The sequence below is a fragment of the Desmodus rotundus genome, chromosome 11, assembly GCF_022682495.2.
Source record: "Desmodus rotundus isolate HL8 chromosome 11, HLdesRot8A.1, whole genome shotgun sequence".
Classification (NCBI taxonomy): Eukaryota; Metazoa; Chordata; class Mammalia; order Chiroptera; family Phyllostomidae; genus Desmodus; species Desmodus rotundus.
In genome coordinates, this window is record NC_071397.1 from 17,295,455 (window position 1) to 17,317,977 (window position 22,523).

Consider the following 22,523-nt stretch of genomic DNA (forward strand, 5'->3'; position numbering starts at 1 on the left):
TACACTGCATTGTGAACTGGGACGAGAGCCATTTTCCTAGAGCTGCGAGAAAGCGCTCGAGCTCAGGATGTCGGCAGGCGCAGGGGGAACTGGGGTGGAGAAAAGGAACTTCCCTCCTCCTGGGATTCATCTACGAAGCCCGCTCTGACCACTGGACTTCACCGCGAGAACCATAGTGTCCTCTCAAACACCTCCCCCAGCCCCGCCCACCAGCTCCCACATCCCACTTCCCAGCGTCCGGAGATGAGAGGGGCGGACCCGTTTAGAAATGCCCACTAACCGCGCCCCTTTCGTCTCGCTCAGCTCCCCGGAAGAACGCAAAGTCCCGCCAGTGGCGCATGCGCACACCTGCTACTCTTGTGCTTCAGGGCCCTCCCTCCACTCAGGGGCGCTCTGAATGTTTGGCGTTACCATGGAGCTTCAGAAGGCCTACAAGGCGTCTGGTCGCCCGGGCAACCAGGGAGGACAAAAACCAGTCGGAGGGGCAGTGGCGAAGCGACTGCGATGGTGTCGAACCCGGTGCACGGCCTGCCCTTTCTGCCGGGCACATCCTTTACGGACTCCACGGTGAGAACTTCTCCGCCGGACTCCTACCCGTCTCTACCTGCCCCCACCCTCAGAGGCTTCGGAGGGCTCGCTGCCCTCTCTTCTCCACCCAAGATTGTTCTCTCTCCCTCCAAACCTGTCCTGTGCCGCGACCCTGTATCTCTTCCCCGCCGCAAGTCTGCCGTCCTCCCCCACTCAGCCTCACCCTCTCCATCCTATCTCCATTCCGCTCCACCTCGGCAGTCTGTTGCTTTCATTCATTCAGTCTATTGGCTTAGCCATGTTCTTCCTTTCTGCTCCTTGCTGCTCTGGCCCCTGCTTCTTCTCACTCTAGATCACTGTTTTCCCCCCTTCCTCCCAAGCTCTCTCTTTAGGTTCTCTCCCACTCTCATTCTCCCACACAGTACCCCTCTCTTCCCAGGTCCATCCTTAACCTCTTACCCCCTGTCCACTTGCCTCCACCCTTTCTCCCACTCAGCATCTCTACACCTCCATTCTCATTACCACAGCACCATCCCACCCTTTCTCCTCAGGCCAATCATTCTCTCCCTGCTTCCTCCCTCTCCTGAATCCTAGATCAAGTAATCTTTCACACCCCCAGTTCCATTTCCGTCTTATATATCATTTCAACGCATCCTCTTCTTTCCACAGGCCCTTTTCCGCAGTCTGCACCCTTCTCATTTATGCTTCTAGCCAGCCCCTTCCCTTTTCTGTCCAGCACTTCTGCCTTTTCTGTTGTGCAGTTTGGTCCCACCTTCTCCCCATTCCCATTTTATCTTCTTAATTATTCCTCCAAAAGTTAAACTCTCAACACAGGTCTATCTTCCTCCCAAACTATCCTTCCCTGCTTTGGAGAAGATAATTCCGTTCCAGTTCCTTCAACTACAACTGATTAATTTTTTCCTATCCCTAGTTCTATTATTTTCAATCTAACATTTTAATAAAACATTCATGTTTAGATTTTGTTTTGCCGCTTCCTGACCTTAAGTGTATTTAGTGGCATTCTCTAGACAAAATTGAAGAGAGGAAAAGAGCTTTTTCTCCCCTAACATAGTTTAGCTCTTGACAAAATTATTTAGGATTTGTTTTATTTCTAACAGGGTTACTGAATTATATGTTGGAAGATCAATACTGAGATTCAGTAGGCTGATATCAATAATAATTTATATTTAAATAGTGTAACAATTTAAGCTAAAAGTTCCTCTTCATGGTCATAAAGGTAAGATAAAATAGTCAATTTATTGGGGGGGATAAAAATGAATTAAAATTGAAAGGTTGGTGAGGAAATTTGGATTCTGAATCTCTTCTTCAAATTATTCCTGCATTAAGACACAGCATCATAGATTTTTCACTTCAGGGGACTTTCAAGTTTTATGTAATTTAGAAAATGTTGTAGGCTCATTGCTGCCCTGTGAGGGAGCAGCATAAGCATTTGGTGTTGGTGGATGCCAGTTACCCACAAGGCAGGGTTGATTACAGAGGTGTGGGCTGGAGGTGCCAAGCTCTCAGACATACCGCTGTACTACGAGTAAGATGAACTATGCATTGGGCGTATTTCGTATTTTCAATACATTTTGTCTTATCTGAAATTTGAAAAACATGGTCACTGTCTTCAGCACGGAAGGACTGCATGTGTATAACTCTCACAGAGTTAAGAACCATAATGACTAAGAAGGGTAGGGAGGCCTTAGGTTGACTTGCTTGGGATGCCCATGAGGATTCACTAAAAAGGTCATATGTTGAGTAATGCGAGCAATGTCTCTCTGAAATGGGGAAAGCAAATGAAGCAGCTGTTACTTCTGCCTTTAGAGGTGGAAGAGGAGGAGCTTGAAGTTATACAAATTACCCACTCAAAAAGTCAACTGAGCCCATTTTGTTCTGTTATTTGTGTTATGCCTCTGGAGCAGCTCTTGTCAAATGACTTGTGACCCTGAATTTGTGACCCTAAAAAAAAATCTACAGTCCATAACTCTTAGAGCAAAAGAAATTTACTCCATTATACCTTTTTGGTTAGTACAGATCTTGAAAATAGTAGGTTGGGCTAAAAACAAAATAGTAGGTAGATAAGTATGCCATTCTTTCATTAAAATATTTTTGATGATTTAACCTAAATTTTATGTATATGTGTATACATGTGTATTTGTGTATATAACATATATGTACACACATACACATATGATTGTGAAAGTAACCTACCATTACAAAAAACAGAAAAAGGAAAAAAATTTCTATCGAATTAACCTCTAATTTTTCTTTCCATTTTCTTTTCCAGCTTTATTGAGCTATTATTGACATATAACATTGTGTAAGTTTAAAATGTACAACTGGTTGATTTGAGACACATATTTTGCACAATGATTACCACCACTGTTTTAATTACTATAGCTTTGTAATATACAAAGTACAGCTCAGGATAATAGGTGTATACTTCCTGCACAGTGGAAAATTTGCGTATAATTACAGTCGGCCCTCTGTATATATGGATTCCTAACCACAAAATTGACCCTTGAACAACACTGGTTGAACACAAGGGTCAATGGGGAAAAAATCACGTATAAATGGACCTGCATATTTCAAACCTGTTTTGTTAAAGGGTCACCATAATTTGAAATCGGGAAGTGTGATACCTCCAGCTTTGTTGTTCTTTCTCAGTATTGCTTTGGCTGTTCAGGGTCTTTTGTGGTGTCATATAAATTTCAGAATTTCTTTTTTCTGTGAAAACTGCCATTGGAATTTCAGTAGAGATTGCATTAAATATATAGATTACTTTGGGTATTATGAACATTTTAATAATCTTAAACCTTCCAGCCATGAACACACATTATCTTTCTGTTTGTTCATATCTTCAATTTATTTAATCAAAGTCTTATAGTTTTCAGTATACACATCTTTTACCTCCTTGGTTAAATTTATTCCTAGTATTTTATTGTTTTTCATGCTGTTGTGAATGGGATTGTTTTCTTTCTTTATTTTTCAGATATTTCATGTTAATGAATAGAAACACAACTGATTTTTGAGTGTTGATTTTGTACCCTCTAAATTTACTGATTTGTTGATAAGTTATAACAGGGTTTTTTTTTTTTTTTGGTTTAGTCTTTAGAGTTTTCTAAATGTAAGATCATATTGTCTGCAAACAGAGAGTTTTACTTCTTCCCTTCCTATTTGGATGCCGTTTTAGTTCTTTTTCTAGTCCAACTGCTCTGGCTAGGACTTCCAGAACTATGTTGAATAAGAGTGGTGAGAGTGGGCGTCCTTGTTTTGGTCCTGCTCTTAGAGTAAACATCTTTCAACCTTTCATCATTGAGTATGATGTTAACTATCTATGAGCTTGTCATATATGTTTGTTACTATGTTGAGGTATGTTCCTTCTATACTCAATTTGTTGAGAGTTTTTATCCTGAATGGATGTTGCATTGCCTTTTATTCATCTAATGAGAGTATCATATGATTTTTATCTTTCATTCTATTAATGTGGGGTATCATATTTATTGATTTGTGCTGTGTTAAACCATCCTTGCATCTCAGAGATAAATACCACTTGATCGTAATATGTGATCTTTTAAATAAGCTGTTGGATGTAGTTTACTACTGTGTTGTTGATTGTTTTGCATCTTATTTCATCAGGGATATTGGTCTGTAATTTTCTTTTCTTGTATTATCCTTATCTGGTTTTGGTATCAGGGTAATGCTGGCCTTAAAAAATGAATTTGCGAGCATCCCTACTCTTCAGTGTTTTGGAAGAGTTTGAGGATTTGGATTAATTCTTTTTAAAATATTTGGTTCTGAACTATAAACAACCCCGGATAGCTGCAGCAATTTTGAGAAAGAAGTAGGAGGGATCACAATATGTGATATCAAACTATATCAGCAGGCCATGGTAATCAAAACATTCTGGTACTGGCATAAGAACAGACATATAGATCAATGGAACAGAATAGAGAGCCCAGAAATAAACCCAAGTCTCTATGGTCAATTAATATTTACAAAGGGGGCAGACACATAAAATGGAGTAAAAATAGCCTCTTCAACAAATGGTGTTGGGAGATCTGGACACCTAGATGCAAAAAAATGAAACTCGACCACCAACTTACACCATACACAAAAATAAACTCAAGATGGATAAAAGACTTAAATATAAGTCGTGATACCATAAAAGTCCTAGAGGACAACAGAGGCAGGAAAATCTCAGATATTCAACATAGCAATATTTTCACTGATACATCCCCTAGAGCAAGGGACATAAAGGAAAGAATAAACAAATGGGACTTCATCAAAATAAAAAGCTTCTGTATGGCTAAAGAAAACATCAGCAAAATGAAAAGGGAACCAACCGTATGGGAAAATATATTTGCCAATGATACCTTGGACAAGGGTTTGATCTCCAAAATATACAAAGAACTCACCCGATTCTACTCCAGGAAGACAAATAACCCAATCAATTGAAAAATGCCCAAAGGACTGGAACAGACACTTCTCCAAGGAGGACATACAGAGGGTCCAGAGACATATGAAGGGATGCTCAGCATCACTAGCCATCGGAAAGATGCAAAGTACAACCACAATGGGATACCACTTCACACCAGTCAAAATAGCCATCATTAACAAATCAACAAACAAGTGCTGGCCAGGTTATGGAGAAAAGAGAAAGTGCACTGTTGGTGGGAATGCAGACTGGTGCAGCCACTGTGGAAAACAGTATGGAATTTCCTCAGAAAACGAAAAATGGAACTGCCTTTTGACCCAGCAATTCCACTGCTGGGATTATACCCTAAGAATCCTGAAACACCAATTCAAAAGAACCTTTGCATCCCAATGTTCATAGCAGCACAGTTTACAGTAGCCAAGTGTTGGAAGCAACCTAAATGCCCATCAGTAAATGAGTAGATCAAAAAACTTTGGTACATTTACACAATGGAATACCATGCAGCAGAAAGAAAGAAGGTGCTCCTACCCTTTGTGACAGCATGGATGGAACTGGAGAACATTATGTTAAGTGAAATAAGCCAGGTTGTGAAAGATAAATACCATATGATCTCACCTATATGTAGAACCTAATCAACACAACAAACAAGCAAATGAAATATAACCGGAGACTTTGAAGTAAAGAACAAACTGACAGGGACCAGGGGGGAAGGGGGAGGGTGATAATGGGGGAAAATGGGAACGGTGGTAAAGGAACATGTATAAAGGACACATGGACAAAGCTAAAGGGGGTAGGATTGAGGATAGGAGGTGGGGATGGGTGGGGTAGGGGGGAGTGGTGGGGGTATAGTGGAGACAATTGTACTTGAACAACAATTTAAAAAATGGGAAAAAAAGAGAAAAAAGTGAGGATAATTACACCAAAAATAAAGTAAAATAAAATAAAATGTTTGGTTCTGGGCTATTCTTGTTGGTTGATCTTTGATTACTGACTCAATATCCTTATTCATTATTGGTCTGTTCATATTTTCTATTCATGATTCAATGTTCATAGAGTGTATGTTTCTAGGAATTTATCCATTTATTTTCAGTTATCAAGTTTGTTGGTGTATACCTATAAACAGTAGTCTCTCATGAGCCTTTGTATTTCTGTGGTATCAGTTATGTCTCCTTCCATTTCTGTTTTTACTTATTTGAATCCTCTTGTTTTCTTAGTTTACCTAAAGTTTTGTCAATTTTGTTTATCTTTTGAGAAAATCAGCTCTTAGTTTTGTTGGTCCTTTCTATCAGTTTTCTGTCTCTATTTCACTTATTACTGCTCTGATTTTTGGTGTTTCCTTCCTTCTGCTAACTCTGTGCTTAGTTCTTGTTTCTAGTTTTTTGAGATATATAAAGTGCGGTGGTTTATTTGAGATTTTTGTTCCTTTTTTAAAATTTATTTTTTAATTCCAGTTGAAATGCAGTATTATATTAATTTCAGATGTACAACATAGTGATTAGACATTTATATACCTTATGAAACAATTACCCCAATAAGTCTAGTATCCTTCTGACACCATAATATGCATCTTTCTTTTTTCTTTCTTGTTTCTTAATGCACACATTTATTGCTATAAAAATCCCTCTTGGAACTGCTTTTGCAGCATCTATATGATTTTCATATGTTGTATTTCCATTTTTGTTTGTTTCAAGGTATTATTTCCTTTTGATTTCTTTGACCCATTAATTGTTCAATGGGTATTTTGCTTAATTTTGACATATTGTGAATTTTCTAGCTTTCTGTTATTTTGTATCATTACAATCAGAAAAGATACTTTGTATATTTTCAATCTGTTGAGACTTGTTTTGTGACCTATCATATGACCCATTCTGAATAATGTTCTATGGGTACTTGAGAAAAATGTATATTCTGCTACTGTTGAATGGGTTGTTCTATATATGTATTAAGTTCATTTGATCTCAATTCAAGTCCAATGTTTCCTTGTTGATTTTCTGTCTGACTGGTCTACCCATTGTTGAAAGTGGAGTATTGAAGTCCACTACTATTGTTTTTTCTATATTTCTCTCTAGATCTGTTAGTATTTTCTTAATATATTTAGGTGCTCTGATGTATGCATGTATATTTACAATTGTCATATCTTCTTAATGAATTGACCCCTTATTATAAAATGACTGTTTTTATGTCTCATTACCAGTTTTGGCTTAAAGTTTCTTTTATATGGCCTAAGTACAGCTACCCCTGCTTTCTTTTGGTTTCTACTTGAATGGAATATCTTTTTCCATCCTTTCATTTTTAGCCCATGTGTGTCCTTAAAGCTGAAGTGAGTCTCTTCTAGGTAACATGTAGTTAGGTCTTTTTCAAAAAAATAATCCAGCTTGTCTTTTGATTGGATATATCAATTAATTTATATTTAGTGTAATTGTTCGTAGGTAAGGACTTACTAGAACCAGCTTTTATTTTCTGGCTGTTTCATAGTTCCTTTGTTCATTTCTTCCTTGCTGCCTGCCTTCATGAATTGATGATTTCCCATAGTGGTTTGCTTTGATTCCCTTCTCTTTATCCTTTGTGAAACCACTGTAGGTTTGTGGTTACCATGAGGCTTACATAAAGCATATATCTGTTTTAATACTTTTGTCCTTTAACATTTATACTAAATTTAAGTAGTTAACACATCACCATATTATAGTATTAAGGTATTCTGAATCTGACTATATGCTTATCTTTACCTGTTTGTTATATATTTTCATGTTACAAATTAATGCCTTTTTATTTCAGCTTGAAGAACTTCTTACAGTATTTCTTAAGTTAGGTGTAGTGGTGATGAATTCTTTTATTATTAGGAAAAGTTTTTATCTCACCTTTATTTCTGAATCTCAACTTTTTGGGGTAGAATATTCTTGGTTGGTAGTTGCTCTCTTTCAGCACTTTGAGTATATCATCTCGTTCTCTCCTGGCCTGCAAGGTATCTACTGAGAAATTCATGATAGTTTTATGGAGGTTCCCTTGTATGAAAGATTTCTTTTTCCTTTTATTGTTTTTAAAAATTCTTTCTTTGTCTTTGATTTTAGACAGTTTTATTATTGTGTCTTGGAGAACATTATTTTGGTTTGAAAATTATAGGTAATCTGTTAGCTTCATGAACTTGGGTATCCAACTCTCTCCCTAGGTTTGGGAAGTTCTCAGCCATTGTTTCTTTAAGTAAACATTCTACCCCTTTCTCCCTCTCTGCTCCTCCAGGACTCCCAAGATGCATACATTATTTCTCTTATTAATGTCCTGTAAATTCATTAGGCTTTCTTCATTCATTTCCATTCTTTTTTCTTTTTGCTCTGCCGATTGGATAATTTCGAATGATTTGTCTTCTAGCTCACAGATTCTTTCTGGTGCTTGTTCAAATCTTCCATTAAAGCTACTATTGAATTCTTCAGCTCAGTCATTTTATTCTTCAGCTCCAAAATTGCTTTTTGTTTCTTTTTAATGTTTTCTGTCTCTTTGTTAAGCTTCTCATTTTGTTCTTGTATTGTTTTCCTGATATTGTTCAATCATTTATCTGTGTACTTTTGTAGCTTTCTGAACATCTTTGGGGCAATTACTTTGATTTTTTATTAGGAATCTTCTGGCTTTTCACTCCTGGATCTAGTGCTGCAGGGCACCAGGTGGGGGGTTGTGTAGCAGTGGGTCTGGCAGGGTTGCGGGTGGGCATGATGTCTCTTGGGCTCAGACCCCTGGGTCTACAGTATTGACAACTGTGTGGTCCTTGGCAAGCACCATAGGTGTTCCACAGTGGCTGCAGGGGCTGTTCGGGATTTCAGTGGCACTTCCAGGTCCAGCAGGCAGGGACCAGGACAGCCAGCAGTGGTGACCCAGATCCAGTGGTGTGCACCTTCTCAGTCGCAGAAGGCCAGATGCAGGTGGCAGTGCAGTGGCAGGGGCTGTTTGCGGATACATGCATAGTTGTGGGGGCCAGAGCAAGCAGCAAGGTCTGGGCCAACAATGGACTCACTGGCAGCTACAAAGGCCCCAGTTGTCAGTGTGCTCTCCCATCTCCATGTGCACACTCTCCTGCTGGGCATGCACATTGCAAGAGGCCTGTACTAGGTAGGTCAGGCCAGTTACTTGGAGATGCACAGCTGGAGGGGCTTGCTCCAGGCTAATGTACAGCCGTGGGGGTCAGCTGGGGGTTGGTGTCTATGCTGGTATCTTGTGCTTGAGCTGTACCTCTGGCCAGGACAGGGAAAAGAGGAGTGTGGAAGGTGACAGCAAACATGAATACCTGTGGGGTGAAATCCAGTGAAATCTGCAGGGAGTACATAGTGGTTGCCGCCATGCTTGCTATTGGCTTCATGTAAGTGGCAGAATCTTCTGGGATTGTCCATTGGGCAGTTCTCTGTGAACCCCAGTCATTGCCAATCATGGCTGCTGCCAGCAGACCTGGTTGTCTTCTTTGCTTCTAGCTGGCTTTGTACACTTCAGCTCAACTGGTCTGGGTGGGGTGAAACTGAAGTGGGGCCTTTGTGCTGTATTGCCCACAAAGACTAGAGAATCTGGTTGCTCATCCTGTCTTCTTTTCCCGGTAAGGGGAACTCTAGCTGGGCAACTCCATCTTGGCATTGAACAAGGCCAGCTTGGGGGATGGGACAGTGCAGGCAAAATGAAGTTCTCTTCCTTCTCTTCTTGTGTGATTATTGTCAGATTATTTTTTGTTCAACTGTATTGCTAAAACCTCCTAAGTAGACTCTAGAGCTCTTCCAGAGCTGTTTTGATGCACGTATAGCTGTCTAATCACTGATCTTTGTGCAGGGACAGGGAGACCAGGGTCTATCACCATTTTTGTCTCCTCTGCCTTCAAAATTATTTCCTTTATATTCTTTATTTAATATTTTGTTTTTTTCTCAATTACCAATAAAAATTAGCCCATTGGGGAAAAAGCCAACATAATTTAGAAATGTGTAATACAGACAGAGAGCGTTCACCAAATCTAGTCTCTTTTCAGGCGCATGTTTTCATGCTTGTAATTGTAGTACACTTACAATTTCATATGCTGTTTCGGGGGGCTTATTAAATCAAACATTTCCCTTCAGACTGCCACATGGTCTTTAAAACCAGTATTTTTTTTTAAGATTTTACTTATTTATTTTTAGAGGGAAAGGGAAGGGGAAAGAGGAGGAGAGAAACATCAATATGTGGTTGCCTCTCACGTGCCCCCTGCTGGGGACCTGGCTGGCAACCCAGGCATGTGCACTGAATGGGAATCAAACCAGTAACCCCTTGCTTCACAGGCTGTCACTCAATCCACTGAGCCACACCACCCAGGGCAAAACCAGTATTTTAATGACTGTGTAATAGTCCACTAAGTGAATTTTCCATTATTTGCTTATATGTTTGTCTTTTAGATTGTTTCCTATGTTTTTTTACTATTATAACTAGTATTATAATGGTCAACTTTAGGCATATTGTTTTTTCCCATAATTTTGGACTATATCCTTAAAGGATGAGGTGGAATTACTGAGTTCAACACTTTGAGTGTGTAATATCTACATTCTTTTCAAAGGATTTTGTGAATGTATCAGTATCATTGTAATAGGAAAGGTCTTTCAGGTAAAAATTGCTTTCACGCAACCAGCTTCACTAGGTTCCGTGGTTTCTGACCACCAGATTAGATGAAAAGCATGGGAAGACCAGTGAAAAATTACTATTTAAAAAAACTAAAATTAGTTTCCCAAGAGAAGTGAGCTGGTAATTTACTGGGTGTTCTGGAGCCGGGCTTTATGTTTTAAACTCAGGATGCTGCTTTCCTCCTTGTTTCTAGCTAAATGTTTCAGCTTAAAATATAAGGACCTTATAATATAGGTACTTTTTGATACAAGGTTTGTGATATTTATAAGCAAAGGTTTAAGTTTTGAAAGTTAGCCCTTTTACTAACAAATTTTATTAACAACGCACTTCTTTTCTCCTTCAGAAAACAGCATTTCATAGAAGCCAGACGCTGGGCTACAGGAACGGCTATGCAATTGCTCGACGTCCAACTGCTGGGATAGGCGGGGACCGGCTCCAGGTCAACCAGCTGTCCCAGGCTGACCTGGATGAGTTGGCCAGTAAGGCGTCACTTCTAACTTACGGCCAACCTAAGCAGGCCCCACCGGCAGAGTTTATTCCTGCACATGTGGCTTTTGACAAAAAGGTATCCTCTGGGATTTTAGGGTATCCCGTGAATTCAAATTTCTCTGAGAGCCAACTGTTTCCAGAAAAGTCAACAATAAATGACAGGTTTTCCAGGGTACTCTGAGGAGAAGATTCTTCAGATGCCTCAACCCTTAGTCATAAACAGCTGAACTCAGGATTGAAAGAGCCTTTCTTTAGTCAGGAAGCCGATCACAGAAAATAATTCCCCATAGACTTCACTGAAATATTTTCCAAATACAGTTAAAGAGAAGTTGGATGAATTCTGAATTCTTGAGTTCATGTTGTTCTGTGCTACCTGCTCTGTGTTTGCTACTTTTTAAAAGTTCTCAATTCTGTAATGACAACAAATCCTTAATCTCCATGAAATGCAAAAAGTCGTCATGACGACAGCTCCATCTGTTGTCCGTTTTCTCCCGGCTGTCTTCTTAAGGTCATTTTCCAGGGAACATTTTGGGCTTGGCATAGCATCATCAAAGTGTGGTGTAAGCTTTTTCTTTGCGTCTCTTCTACCCTTATACTTTCGTAACGTGAGTCACCTTATTTCCACCTGTTGGCGTTTCCACATCATCCTCGATCTTCCTTGTCAGTGAGTCTCCTCTTTCCACTAAGGTGAGGTAGTCCTAACTCTGGCCTGTGATGCGGTAGAATCACAGATGGGACTTTTACGAAACTTACATGCTTCCCTAGTGCTCATAATTCTGATTTCCAGGTGATTTCTTGTGTATAGATGGGTCTGAGAACTACTGGCCAGTTTTTATAAGTTACCTTTTGTAATTTACTGCTAGCCTATTTTTTTGTCTTTCAGTTTTATTATTTTTGTTAGATGCCTATACCATTTTCATCCAGCTAGTCAACCTTTATTGAGTAGCTATGAAGCTGGACGTTGGAAGCTACAAAATAGTCTGGTGTTAGAACTATGTCATTTACATTAATAATCACTTAGTTTAAAGCAACTTTAATGTATTGGCCAGAATCTATATAATCCCCTCTTTCCCATTTCAATGAACACATTTGATAGGAACAATTCACATGCTGATTCATAGGCTAAACCTAAAAATCCACTAAATGGTATCAGTTATCATTGTAATAGGAAATGGTATCAGTTTGGATATTTACATTTTTTTGTTTGTTTCTCTTCTTCATTCATAATTGTGACAGACACAGCAAAACTAGTAGATAAGGAAGGGGGTGAAAAGAGAGGAGTAGGATAGGTATTTAACAGTTTATCAAATTATAAATCCTGACAGGTTCAAGTTTTATGGAAAAGAATAGCAAACAACTATTATCAACTCTAAAGTGTATAAAGTCATATATGCCATGAGAAAATATTAATGAAATGCAGAGGGAGAAATTGTGCCTGAATAGGTAATAGGCTTCTTATTTTTTTCTGTGTTATTTTATGTTAATTGTCATTACTTAATTTATACTTTTAAAATAGTATTCATAATTCATTTTTAAAAAAGATAGTAGACATGAAGAAGTATACTTACATTTTAATATTTCGATTCACTTTACTTGGATCATCAAAATTTCTAGATAAAAGATCTTTACTGTACGTACTGAGATAGAGAGTAGTTAAATGCGTGGTTTTGAATTTTAAAATGTTTTTCACAATAGGGAACTATAGTCTTTCTGAATTAAATCTGTTTCATTTTTTTTTAGGACTGCCCAGAGTCTACTTAATGGCCAGCATAACTGTCCATATTTTGGCCATTCTTTGTACTGTGCCTTGTCTTTAGAATAAAACTTTTTTTCTTACGTGAGTGATAAGGCCAGGACATCTGCTGTGAGCGCTCTCATCTTTTCTCTTTGCTCCCGCACGTTTCTCTTCATCGTCGCCTGCTGTGTTCTACTTCCCAGGCTCACGTCCCTCTCTGTGCTCCTGATGTTATTTTCTTTTATCTTTTTCATCTTTGACTCCCATTTCAAACATGCTAGTAAGTACTCCTTTACCTAAGGTCACACTATCCTGTCCTAAAAACCCTTTCTACCTTGTGACCCCTTTGAGCAACTTTCTTTCTCACTTGACTTATAATTTGGATCACTTATAATTTGACTTCTCTCTGCACTCAAGCCCCAAACTACTTTTTTTTTTTTTTTTGCTAGCATTCTCTTTGACCTATTTACAATACTTGACATTGACTTGAACCCTCTCTTCCCTCTTGAAACTTTGCTTTTCTTTCGCTCCACTGACTCTTCACTCTCCTGATTTTCCTCCCTATCTGGTTGCTTCTACCCTGGCCTCCCTTTCTTTTTTCACTTTTAACTGTATGCATTTTAAAGGGTCTGTTCTCATTCTTTATTGTACATTCTTCAGAGATCTCACCCACTTTTGTGGTCTCAACTACCATCTCAATATAGACAACGGTCAACATTTCCAGTTCTGACCTTTTTGAAACTGCCATGGGCTATCTTCCCCTGGATGAGCTGTGGACACCTCAGGTTCTGTATGTCTTTAACCCAGATCATCACCTTTTCTCATAGATACGCAGTTTCTGTATGGCTCCGTGAGGTAACTAAAGCTTGAAACCTAAGCCATTTTTGGCTTTTCTTCCCTTCAGTGAGTTGCCAAGTCAAGTAGCTCCCACTTCCATTTCCTCTCCCACTGTCATAGTTCAAACAAGCAATATGTTGAATGTAAACGTGTTTTTAACTGTTGTAATAGTCCTGTAATTGTTTTTTATGCTTATAACATGTCCAGTGCTTGGTTTAATCCCTAAAACACATTATGTCACTTTTCTGCGAGAATGCCTTCAGACTGTCTTAACCAGTACAGTAAACGTTGCCACTGTCTGTCTGTCCAGCTGCTCTGATCCCCCAACTTGAAAGTCATCCTTGATTCTTCTCTTTCCTCACAACCCATCTCCAAACGTAACAAGCTCTGTCATTTCCATCTCTAAAATATATGGCTAAGTTGTTCATTTACTTCCATCTCCACTCTTAGAATTTATTTTCCATAGAGCAGCCAGGCTTCTCTTTTAAAAATGGGTATCCGATTATGTCATACACCAACCAAAAACATTTCCATGGCTTTCCCAGTGGTAGACTAGGATCCAACTCAACAGGTTCCTCATAGTTCCACTGGGTCTGGCCCTCCCAGCTCTTTCCCCAGCTTCCTCTTGGGCCTGTCTTTTCCTTACTCACTGTGTTTCAATCACAGTAGATTTAGTTTCCTTATTTTCTCAAAACTGTAACACATTTCCCACCCATTACAGGGCCTTTGCACATGCTGCTCCTCCTACCTGCACTAGCTTCCCTGTGATTGTTACTCAATAAATATTAGTTTAAACACTGAGATAATTATGTTTTTAACAAATAAAATTAACATATCATCTGTGTCACTGCTAAAAATTGGGAAACTTAACATGCAATCCACATATATAATGGAACAAAATAATAAAAACTGTGACTCGGCTTTTCATAATTATATGTGATATGAAAATTTTATTCAGCATTTTGGTGTTTAGTCTTGAAGTAATTGCAAATATTTTCATGTTTATGGTAGCATTCTGAGCACTTGTTGGGTGTTAGGAGACCTGGATTCTAATTCTAGGTCTTCTACCAACTAGTGCTGTGACGTTAGGCAGTCACATTCTCTAGTTTCCCCATTTATAAAATTAGGTTAGAATACATGATAACTAGCAGTCCATCCACCTGTGAAATTCCATAGAAAACACATTTTTAAGTACAGTGTCTCCATACTATTTTTTCTTTCCTTTCTACATAATACATGACGATCTTATTCTACCTGGGAAAGCTGATGTTATCCTCACTACTTGCTAAAGAGCTTTCCTGTAGTCTATCCCAGTCATTTCTTTGTGGGAGGAGCATAGAACTCTTGATTCTATTCTTAATAAGTGCTTTTTTTGATTAACAATGAAATAAATAAATATCTTAGGGGTTACAGTATTATTTGCCTGAGACCTCACATACTAGCTTGGCTCTCTCTAACACTGATTATATATTGAAAACATGTAGATTTAGCTATATGTGCAGATCATATGCCAGAGGAAACAAGTGTTTATTGGACAAACTGACCCATATTAAATGTTTAAAGATGATTGTAAAGACCACAAACTCCCAAATAACAGGGAGCTTGAGAATTTAGTGCTCAGTTAGCAGAATACTTAGTCTCTTCGGTTAGAACTGAATATACCATGTTTACATAACCAGTTACTTCTTTTCTCTGCATGATCTGAATGTACTAAAATGAATATAAAGCAAAGACTGAGCTGTACCTTCATTTTGCTTTTCCTTCAAGAGTAATTTTTTGGATTTTACAAAATGATCATGTGGTCATAATTCATTACTGTAGGTGCACAAAGGTACTGTAATGATCGTATGGCATAGTCTAGAAGATTTGTTTTTAAATAGTTCACTATCATTTAAAAGTTTTAAATAGAATATAAGAAATTCTGGTTATTTGAATCTTCAAAGTGTGTGTGTTTTTCCCTCCTGCCTCCCATTCTAAGGCCAAGTGCCTGTTGCCAAAGGCATTTTCATCCCTTCCAGTCTCAGGAAACTGACAGCATAGGAACATGGATGTGCCACGGGGACTTGGTCTTCGGTCTTCAGTTTTCTCTCTGTGTATGCTCACTCCCTTGGTCCAGGCTCATGGCTTGAAATGTCCTTTACACGATGATGATATGCTGTGTCTGGAATTTGTAATTGCCTATTTGACATCTCCTTTTTAGTGTTTAACAGACATCTTAAACTAAACATGTTCGAAACTTAACTCCTGATTTGTCTCCCCATCCCCAAATCTGCTGCACTCTAGGCTTCCCATATCAAAATGATAGCAGTTCCATGCTTTCATTTGCTTGGGTCAAAATGTTTGAGTCATCCTGATTTTTCTGTAATACAGACTTCTTTCCCAGGCTCAGTCCTGCATCCCAAGTTTCTCCCTACAATATCAACTTGTGGTGTCACTTAAACTCAGCAAGTCTAAAATCAAGCTCACCATCTGCCCTACAACATGATCTTCCTAATGTCTCCCTTTCTGTGAGCATCATCACCATTTTCCCAGCACTGTGCTTTCTCAGTATCTCATCCGGCTCCCGTCCTCCTGCTTCCTCCCTATCAATCCAATCAACCTCTCTTTGTTTTTCCATCCCGGTTAATTTACTACTGTAGACCTGGACCGTTGGAGGAGCTTTCAGTGTGATCCCATGCCTAGCACCTTCCTCCTCCTCCTCATAGTCTGCATACTGCTGCTGGGTTTGTTTCCTCTGCTTCTGGTGCTGGAACCCACTCTTGTCCCCTCCACTTAAGCTTTCTCCACCCACTTTAGTTCACAGAGATTCCTTTTCTGAACCACCATAGCACCTGGTATCTAAGGAGTTGTGACTGAGCTTAGTTCCACCCCTCAGCCCTCTGTGGCCTCAGACCAGTCACTCCACCACACTGAGTCTCAGTCTCCTCCTTTGTAAAACGAGGGAGGTTTGAGCAGCTGATTACTTCTGGCTCTAACATTGTGTGGATTTATAAATCTGCAGCTCAAACACAGACCACTTCATATATGAATTACGGATTCTGTCCTCAGTGATCATGTCCCCATTTCAGTTCTTCGCAGTTGATCTAAAATGTTACTTTAAAATAATTTTTATATTTTGCTTTTACCATATTATTTTTCCTTTAAACATTCTATTGCATTAACTCATTTCATCTTTTTATTATGAGCTTTAGGGCTTTCACTCCACTATATTCATGTTTCTCTTGTGTGATTGCCTGTTCTCATTTGTTTTTTACTTTGTTCTTACATGGCAGACTCTTTGCCTTGTTAGCAACGGCACTCATGTATAAAATTAATTCCTCTTTTTTAGTCATTGAGCCATTTTTGTGTCTTTACTAAAGGGTCTCTTTGTTTTGTTGCTCTTATTCTAGGTTAGGTTTGGGTTAGCACTTGCCTACCTAAAACATCATTCTAATACTTTCTCTCCCTAAAAAAATAAAAAATAAAAAATAGAAACAGAATAACAGAAATTTAAAAATGAATCCCAAAGCATGCCAACATAAGCTTTTTATAATATTTTTAAATGTTGTTTAAATGGACTATAGATAGGCCATTTTGACTTCACACTGATACTGATTTTTTCCGAATGACCTAGGTTTTACTCAATCATATATATGCATACTTTTGAACACAATTTACATGTCACCAGTGGTAGACTCTGTGGTGGGTTGATGATTTGAGAGTTATTCATATAAAGTTTCTAATAATGAATATATCATTGGTATGCATTTGCAAGGAACTCCATTTCTAAAGAAATGGACTTGAGCCTTCATTTTCATTTTTAACTGGAAAGTCATAGTCTTATCCAAATTTCTTACTCTGTCTAAAAATTCTCAGGGATATTTGACATGAAGTGAAGCTTAAGGTCTTTTAAGCCATCTGATAAAGGAACACATTAGTAAATAGTCTACACATAGTTTGAGTATTTAGGGCAGAGGTGGGTAAACTTTTTCTGAATAGCACCAATAGAAAATATTTTGGGCATAGCAGCTGTCTTAGTTTGCTTGAGCTGCTATAATAAAATACCACAGACTGGTGGCTTAAACAATAGAACTTTATTTTGTCACTGTTCTGGGAGCTAGAAGACCAAGGTCAAGCTTCTGGCCAATTTAGTTTCTGGTGAGGGCTCTCTTCCTGACTTGCAGAGAGCTGCCTTCTTTCTATGTCCTCACATGGCCTTTCCTCAGTGCGTGCTGAGAGAGAGAGAATGAATGTCATTATTTCTACTGGAGTAGGGCCCCACTCCACGCATCTCATTTAAGCTTAATTACCTTATAAAGACCCTGTCTCCAAATATAGGCACATTGAGGGTTAGGACTTCAACATGAATTTCTGGGAGGATACAAGTCACAATGTAATGGGAAAGCAGCCATTAGCAAATAAGTGTTGATTATTTATGTAATTACTTTATTTGTGGATACTGAAATTTGAATTTCATGTAGTTTCCATATATTGTCAAATTGTATTCTGTTGATTTTTAAAACCATTTAAATGTAAAAATCCTTTCTTAGCTTGTATATAAAAACAGGTGGCAGGAGGAGATCTGTCCCCTGGATCATAATTTGGCACTCTTTGATTTAGAAGATAGGAATGATGAATATTCAAATCGCCCTGAGTGATTCTCTTTATAGGAGGTACTTGCTATTTTTTGGATGAGAAATGAAGACAACACCATTTCTTCTTTCTTTATGTGTTATAGGTGCTGAAATTTGATGCCTATTTCCAAGAAGATGTTCCTATGTCAACTGAGGAGCATTATAGGGTCCGTCAAGTGAACATTTACTACTACCTGGAAGATGACAGCATGTCAGTCGTAGAGCCCGTTGTGGAAAACTCTGGGATCCCTCAAGGCAAGTTAATCAAACGCCAGCGGCTAGCCAAGAATGACCGGGGAGACCATTACCACTGGAAAGACTTAAATCGAGGAATAAACATTACGATTTACGGCAAAACTTTCCGCATTGTTGAATGTGACCGATTCACACAGGTATAGTATATATTTTTGGAAGTTTTGGTGTCTGAGGCATTCTGATTTATGAAGGATACACTTATTAAGGATAGTCTGTGTTGGATAGATTATTATGTAGATTGGTTTAGTATTTGTATACGAGGGGGGACCCCCCAAAATCTGGAATTATCTTCTGGAGGGCAGGCCCCTGGTGGTACAGGCTTCCCCTGCTAGATTAGTGTTCTAGGACCCGTCCGTATCCGTGTACCAGCTGGCGTTGTGAGAGGCTGCATTCGACTTCAGTGAATGTTTCTTGAAGGCTCAACGCATCTGCCTATTGCATGATGGGTGATTTACAAGTGCACCTGCCCACACTGCGCTGAGTGTTTGGCAGTTTTTGACGGAAAGTGGCGTGACCCTCGTGCCCCACCCTCCCTATTCACCTGATTTCACCCTGAGAGACTTTTTGTTGTTTCACCGGATGAAAAAGCCCTCAAAGGGAAACATTTGCTGATGTGGAAGAGGTGAAGCAAAAAATGGCAGAAGCAGTAAAGGGCATCAAAATGGATGAGTTTAAAAACTGTTTTGAGCAGTGGAAAAAAGTCTTAACAGGTGTATGACATCAAATGGAGAGTATTTTGAAGGTGACTGAAGTTTAAACATGTAAGAGTAAATACACAATTTTTTATAAATAAATTCCAGGGGGTTTTTGTGGTCCCCCCCTTCTATGTGCTGTGTGCCGACACTATGTAGTGATGTCATTTTTTCACAATGATACTGACACATAGCCTTTCAAATGAAATTGAATTCCTATCACAGCTTCATCATTTGATTAGAAACCAGTCCACATGCCAGCTCAAATAGAGAGTAGGGGAGGTAGCACCCTTCATGGGGTAGAAATATGAAAGAGGCATCGGACAATTTATCTGAAGTTTGAGTTTACAAAAAATAGTACTTCCTCTAATAGCAGAAATGAGCATAAAATTTTTTTGTGCAATTTGTGTTTTTTCTGTAAATCATACTTGCTATATATAGTAGGGAAAATTGCTATCTAAAGAATTCCTGAAATAAAGCCATTTTAAAAGGAAAGCACCTTTTTATAATCACAAAAATTCTCCACTTTCTCTATTTTATAAATATGGATTTTCTTACAATTGCGAAAGACAGTGAGATCTTTTTTCTTTAGCATAAAATGTAGGTAATAGGCAATTCAAAAACATCTGTCTTAGTTAAAAATTTTTCTAGAAGCCAAGATAGTTTCTGACATACTTTATGCCTTTAATCCCATGTCACCTAATGCCAGATGAGACAAACTTTTACCGTGCACTGAGCTGCTATGAATTCACTCATTGATTTTTTTAATTTAGTAATTTATTTAGCAAATAGTTACCGAGTACCTGCTGTGCGCCAGGCATTGTTCCAGGCGCCAAGTATAAAGAATAGCTCTTACTACATTCTCGTTGGAGTAGAAAACAGTAAACAAATTTATAATATATCAGATTCTGATAAGAGCATTGGAAGAAACTAAAGCAGAGTAAAGGGGATGGGAGCTGGAGGAGGTCGCTCTATGTAAAGACTGATGAGAGAGGCCTCACAAATAAGATGACACATGAACAGAAACCTCAAGGAAGTAAGGAAAGGCGCCACGGCATCTGTGTCATCCTAAAGCAGCAGAAAAAATAATATAGAAGGTAGAGGTGCTAGACCATCTTTGAGATATTGTCCCCTTTAAAGTTGCCACGGACACTTAATTAGCAGACACTACACCATTGCTCCTAGGAGAACCACAGGGTTAGGTTCCTACGAGTCTCTGGTAAACATTTTCATCAACTCATCCACACGTAACCTTATTTTATGTGTGTTTGTTTCAAGATGCCATCTTTAAAATATATTGTGATTCGTGAACATTGAACTCATGGCCCCAGCACTGTGACTGTAACTCACGCCTGAATGAAGCTTATCTGACACATGTATTTTCTCCTTCAGAGACATGACACCTGCTTTTTTTTTTAATGTGGTAAAATGTACATAACATAAAATTTAGCATTTTAACAATTTTTAGATGTATAGTTTAGTGGCATTAAGTACATATCACAGCCTCCTTTCATGTAGAATATGAGACAGCACTTTGGTGCTAAGGAGGGGACCATTTTAAACAACGAAATCACCAACAAAAAGCACAAAGTGAGAAAAGTGGCACCAAAGGATACTTTTTCAATACAAAAGCTGGAACACGGCAGAATGTTATCTTGTTCAACCTCAGCTAGGAATGTGAGCACGAGGCAACCCAAATTTCCATCATGCCACGCACATCCGTGGAGGACCTCAAAAGCACTGCAAACATTGATTTGCGGGTTACCAATAAGGTTTAGGAAGTAGGAAATTTGCAAACACAGAATTTGTGAGTAATGAGGATCAACTGTATTTTAATGACTAGTAATAGACTAAAGCTGTGTATTTTGGACACTGATGATTAGATTGAATTAATGTTTTCAATAACTGATCTGTCAGGTTAGAAGTTGTCTCCTTTAACAGTATAAAATTATGCACATCTTATCTAATTGGATGGTTTTCATTAGGGCTAGACCTATGAGTAAATAACAAAGATAGCTGTCTTTAGGGTGTGAGTTGAACAAGAAGCCACCCCTCTTTAAATATATCACCACTGCCATCCCTTTGTACCCCTTCCTTATTACCAAATAAATGTTTGGTCCTATTATCAGAATAAACTGAACATATTAAAAAATAAATCTCTAGAAGTCAGAGATCTATAATTTATTATCTTCACTAAAGTATTACTGCTAGTAAAACAGATGTGAATCCTAGTCTATAAATGCAAGTGTGCAAAAATACTATTTTTTAAAAGATTTATTTTATTTATTTATAGAGAGGGGAAGGGAGGGAGAAAGACAGGGAGAGAAACATCAATGTATGGTTGCCTCTCACATGCCCCCTACTGGGGACCTGGCCCACAACCCAGGCATGTGCTCTGACTGGGAATGGAACCAGTGACCCTTTGGTTCGCAGGACGGTACTCAATCACTGAGCCACACCAGCCAGGGTGCAAAAATATTATTATTATTATTATTATTATTTTTAATTTGTATTGTTATTCAGTTACAGTTGTCTGCCTTTTCTCCCCATCCCTCTACCCCACCCCAGCCAAACCCACCTCCCTCCCCCCCCCTTGATTTTGTCCATGTGTCCTTTATAGTAGTTCCTGTAATCCCCTCTCCCCACTGTCCCCTCCCCAATCCCCTCTGGTTATTGTTAGATTGTTCTTAACTACAATGTCTCTGGTTATATTTTGTTTGCTTTTTTCTTTTGTTGATTATGTTCTGCCCCTAAAGCAAGGGACATAAAGGAAAGAATAAACAAATGGGACTTCATCAAAATAAAAAGCTTCTGCATGGCTAAAGAAAACAGCATTAAAATAAAAAGAGAACCAACAGTATGGGAAAACATATTTGCCAGTGATACCTCAGACAAGGGCCTGATCTCCAAAAATATATAAAGAACTCACACGACTGCACTCCAGGAAGACAAACAACCCAATTAAAAAATGGGCAAAGGACTTGAACAGACACTTCTCCAAGGAAGACATACAGAGGGCCCAGAGACATATGAAAGGACACTTGACATCACTAGTCATCAGAGAGACGCAAATTAAAGCCACAATGAAATACTGCTTCACACCAGTCAGAATGGCCATCATTAACAAATCAACAAACAAATGTTGGAGAGGATGCGGAGAAAAGGGAAGCCTAGTGCACTGTTGGTGGGAATGCAAACTGGTGAGGTCACTGTGGAAAACAGTGTGGAATTTCCTCAGAAAACTAAAAATGGAATTGCCTTTGACCCAGCAATTCCACTGCTGGGATTATACCCTAAGAGCCCTGAAACACCAATCC

General features: G+C 38.8%; 1 protein-coding gene across 3 annotated transcripts in view; it reads left to right on the forward strand.

The window, feature by feature from the left end:
• The first annotated feature begins 365 nt into the window (after window positions 1–365).
• Window positions 366–22,523, forward strand: part of EFHC1 (EF-hand domain containing 1) — a 72,327-nt gene continuing 50,169 nt past the window's right edge. The window contains exons 1-3 of one of the 3 annotated variants that reach the window (XM_045193265.2): window positions 366–567; window positions 10,929–11,150; window positions 18,364–18,651. In XM_045193265.2, coding sequence (XP_045049200.2) covers window positions 505–567; window positions 10,929–11,150; window positions 18,364–18,651 — 573 coding nt within the window. In that variant the 5' untranslated portion in view covers window positions 366–504. The remainder of the gene's footprint in view (window positions 568–10,928; window positions 11,151–18,363; window positions 18,652–22,523) is intronic. The other 2 variants (XM_024557810.4, XM_045193264.2) reach the window with 2 other exon arrangements.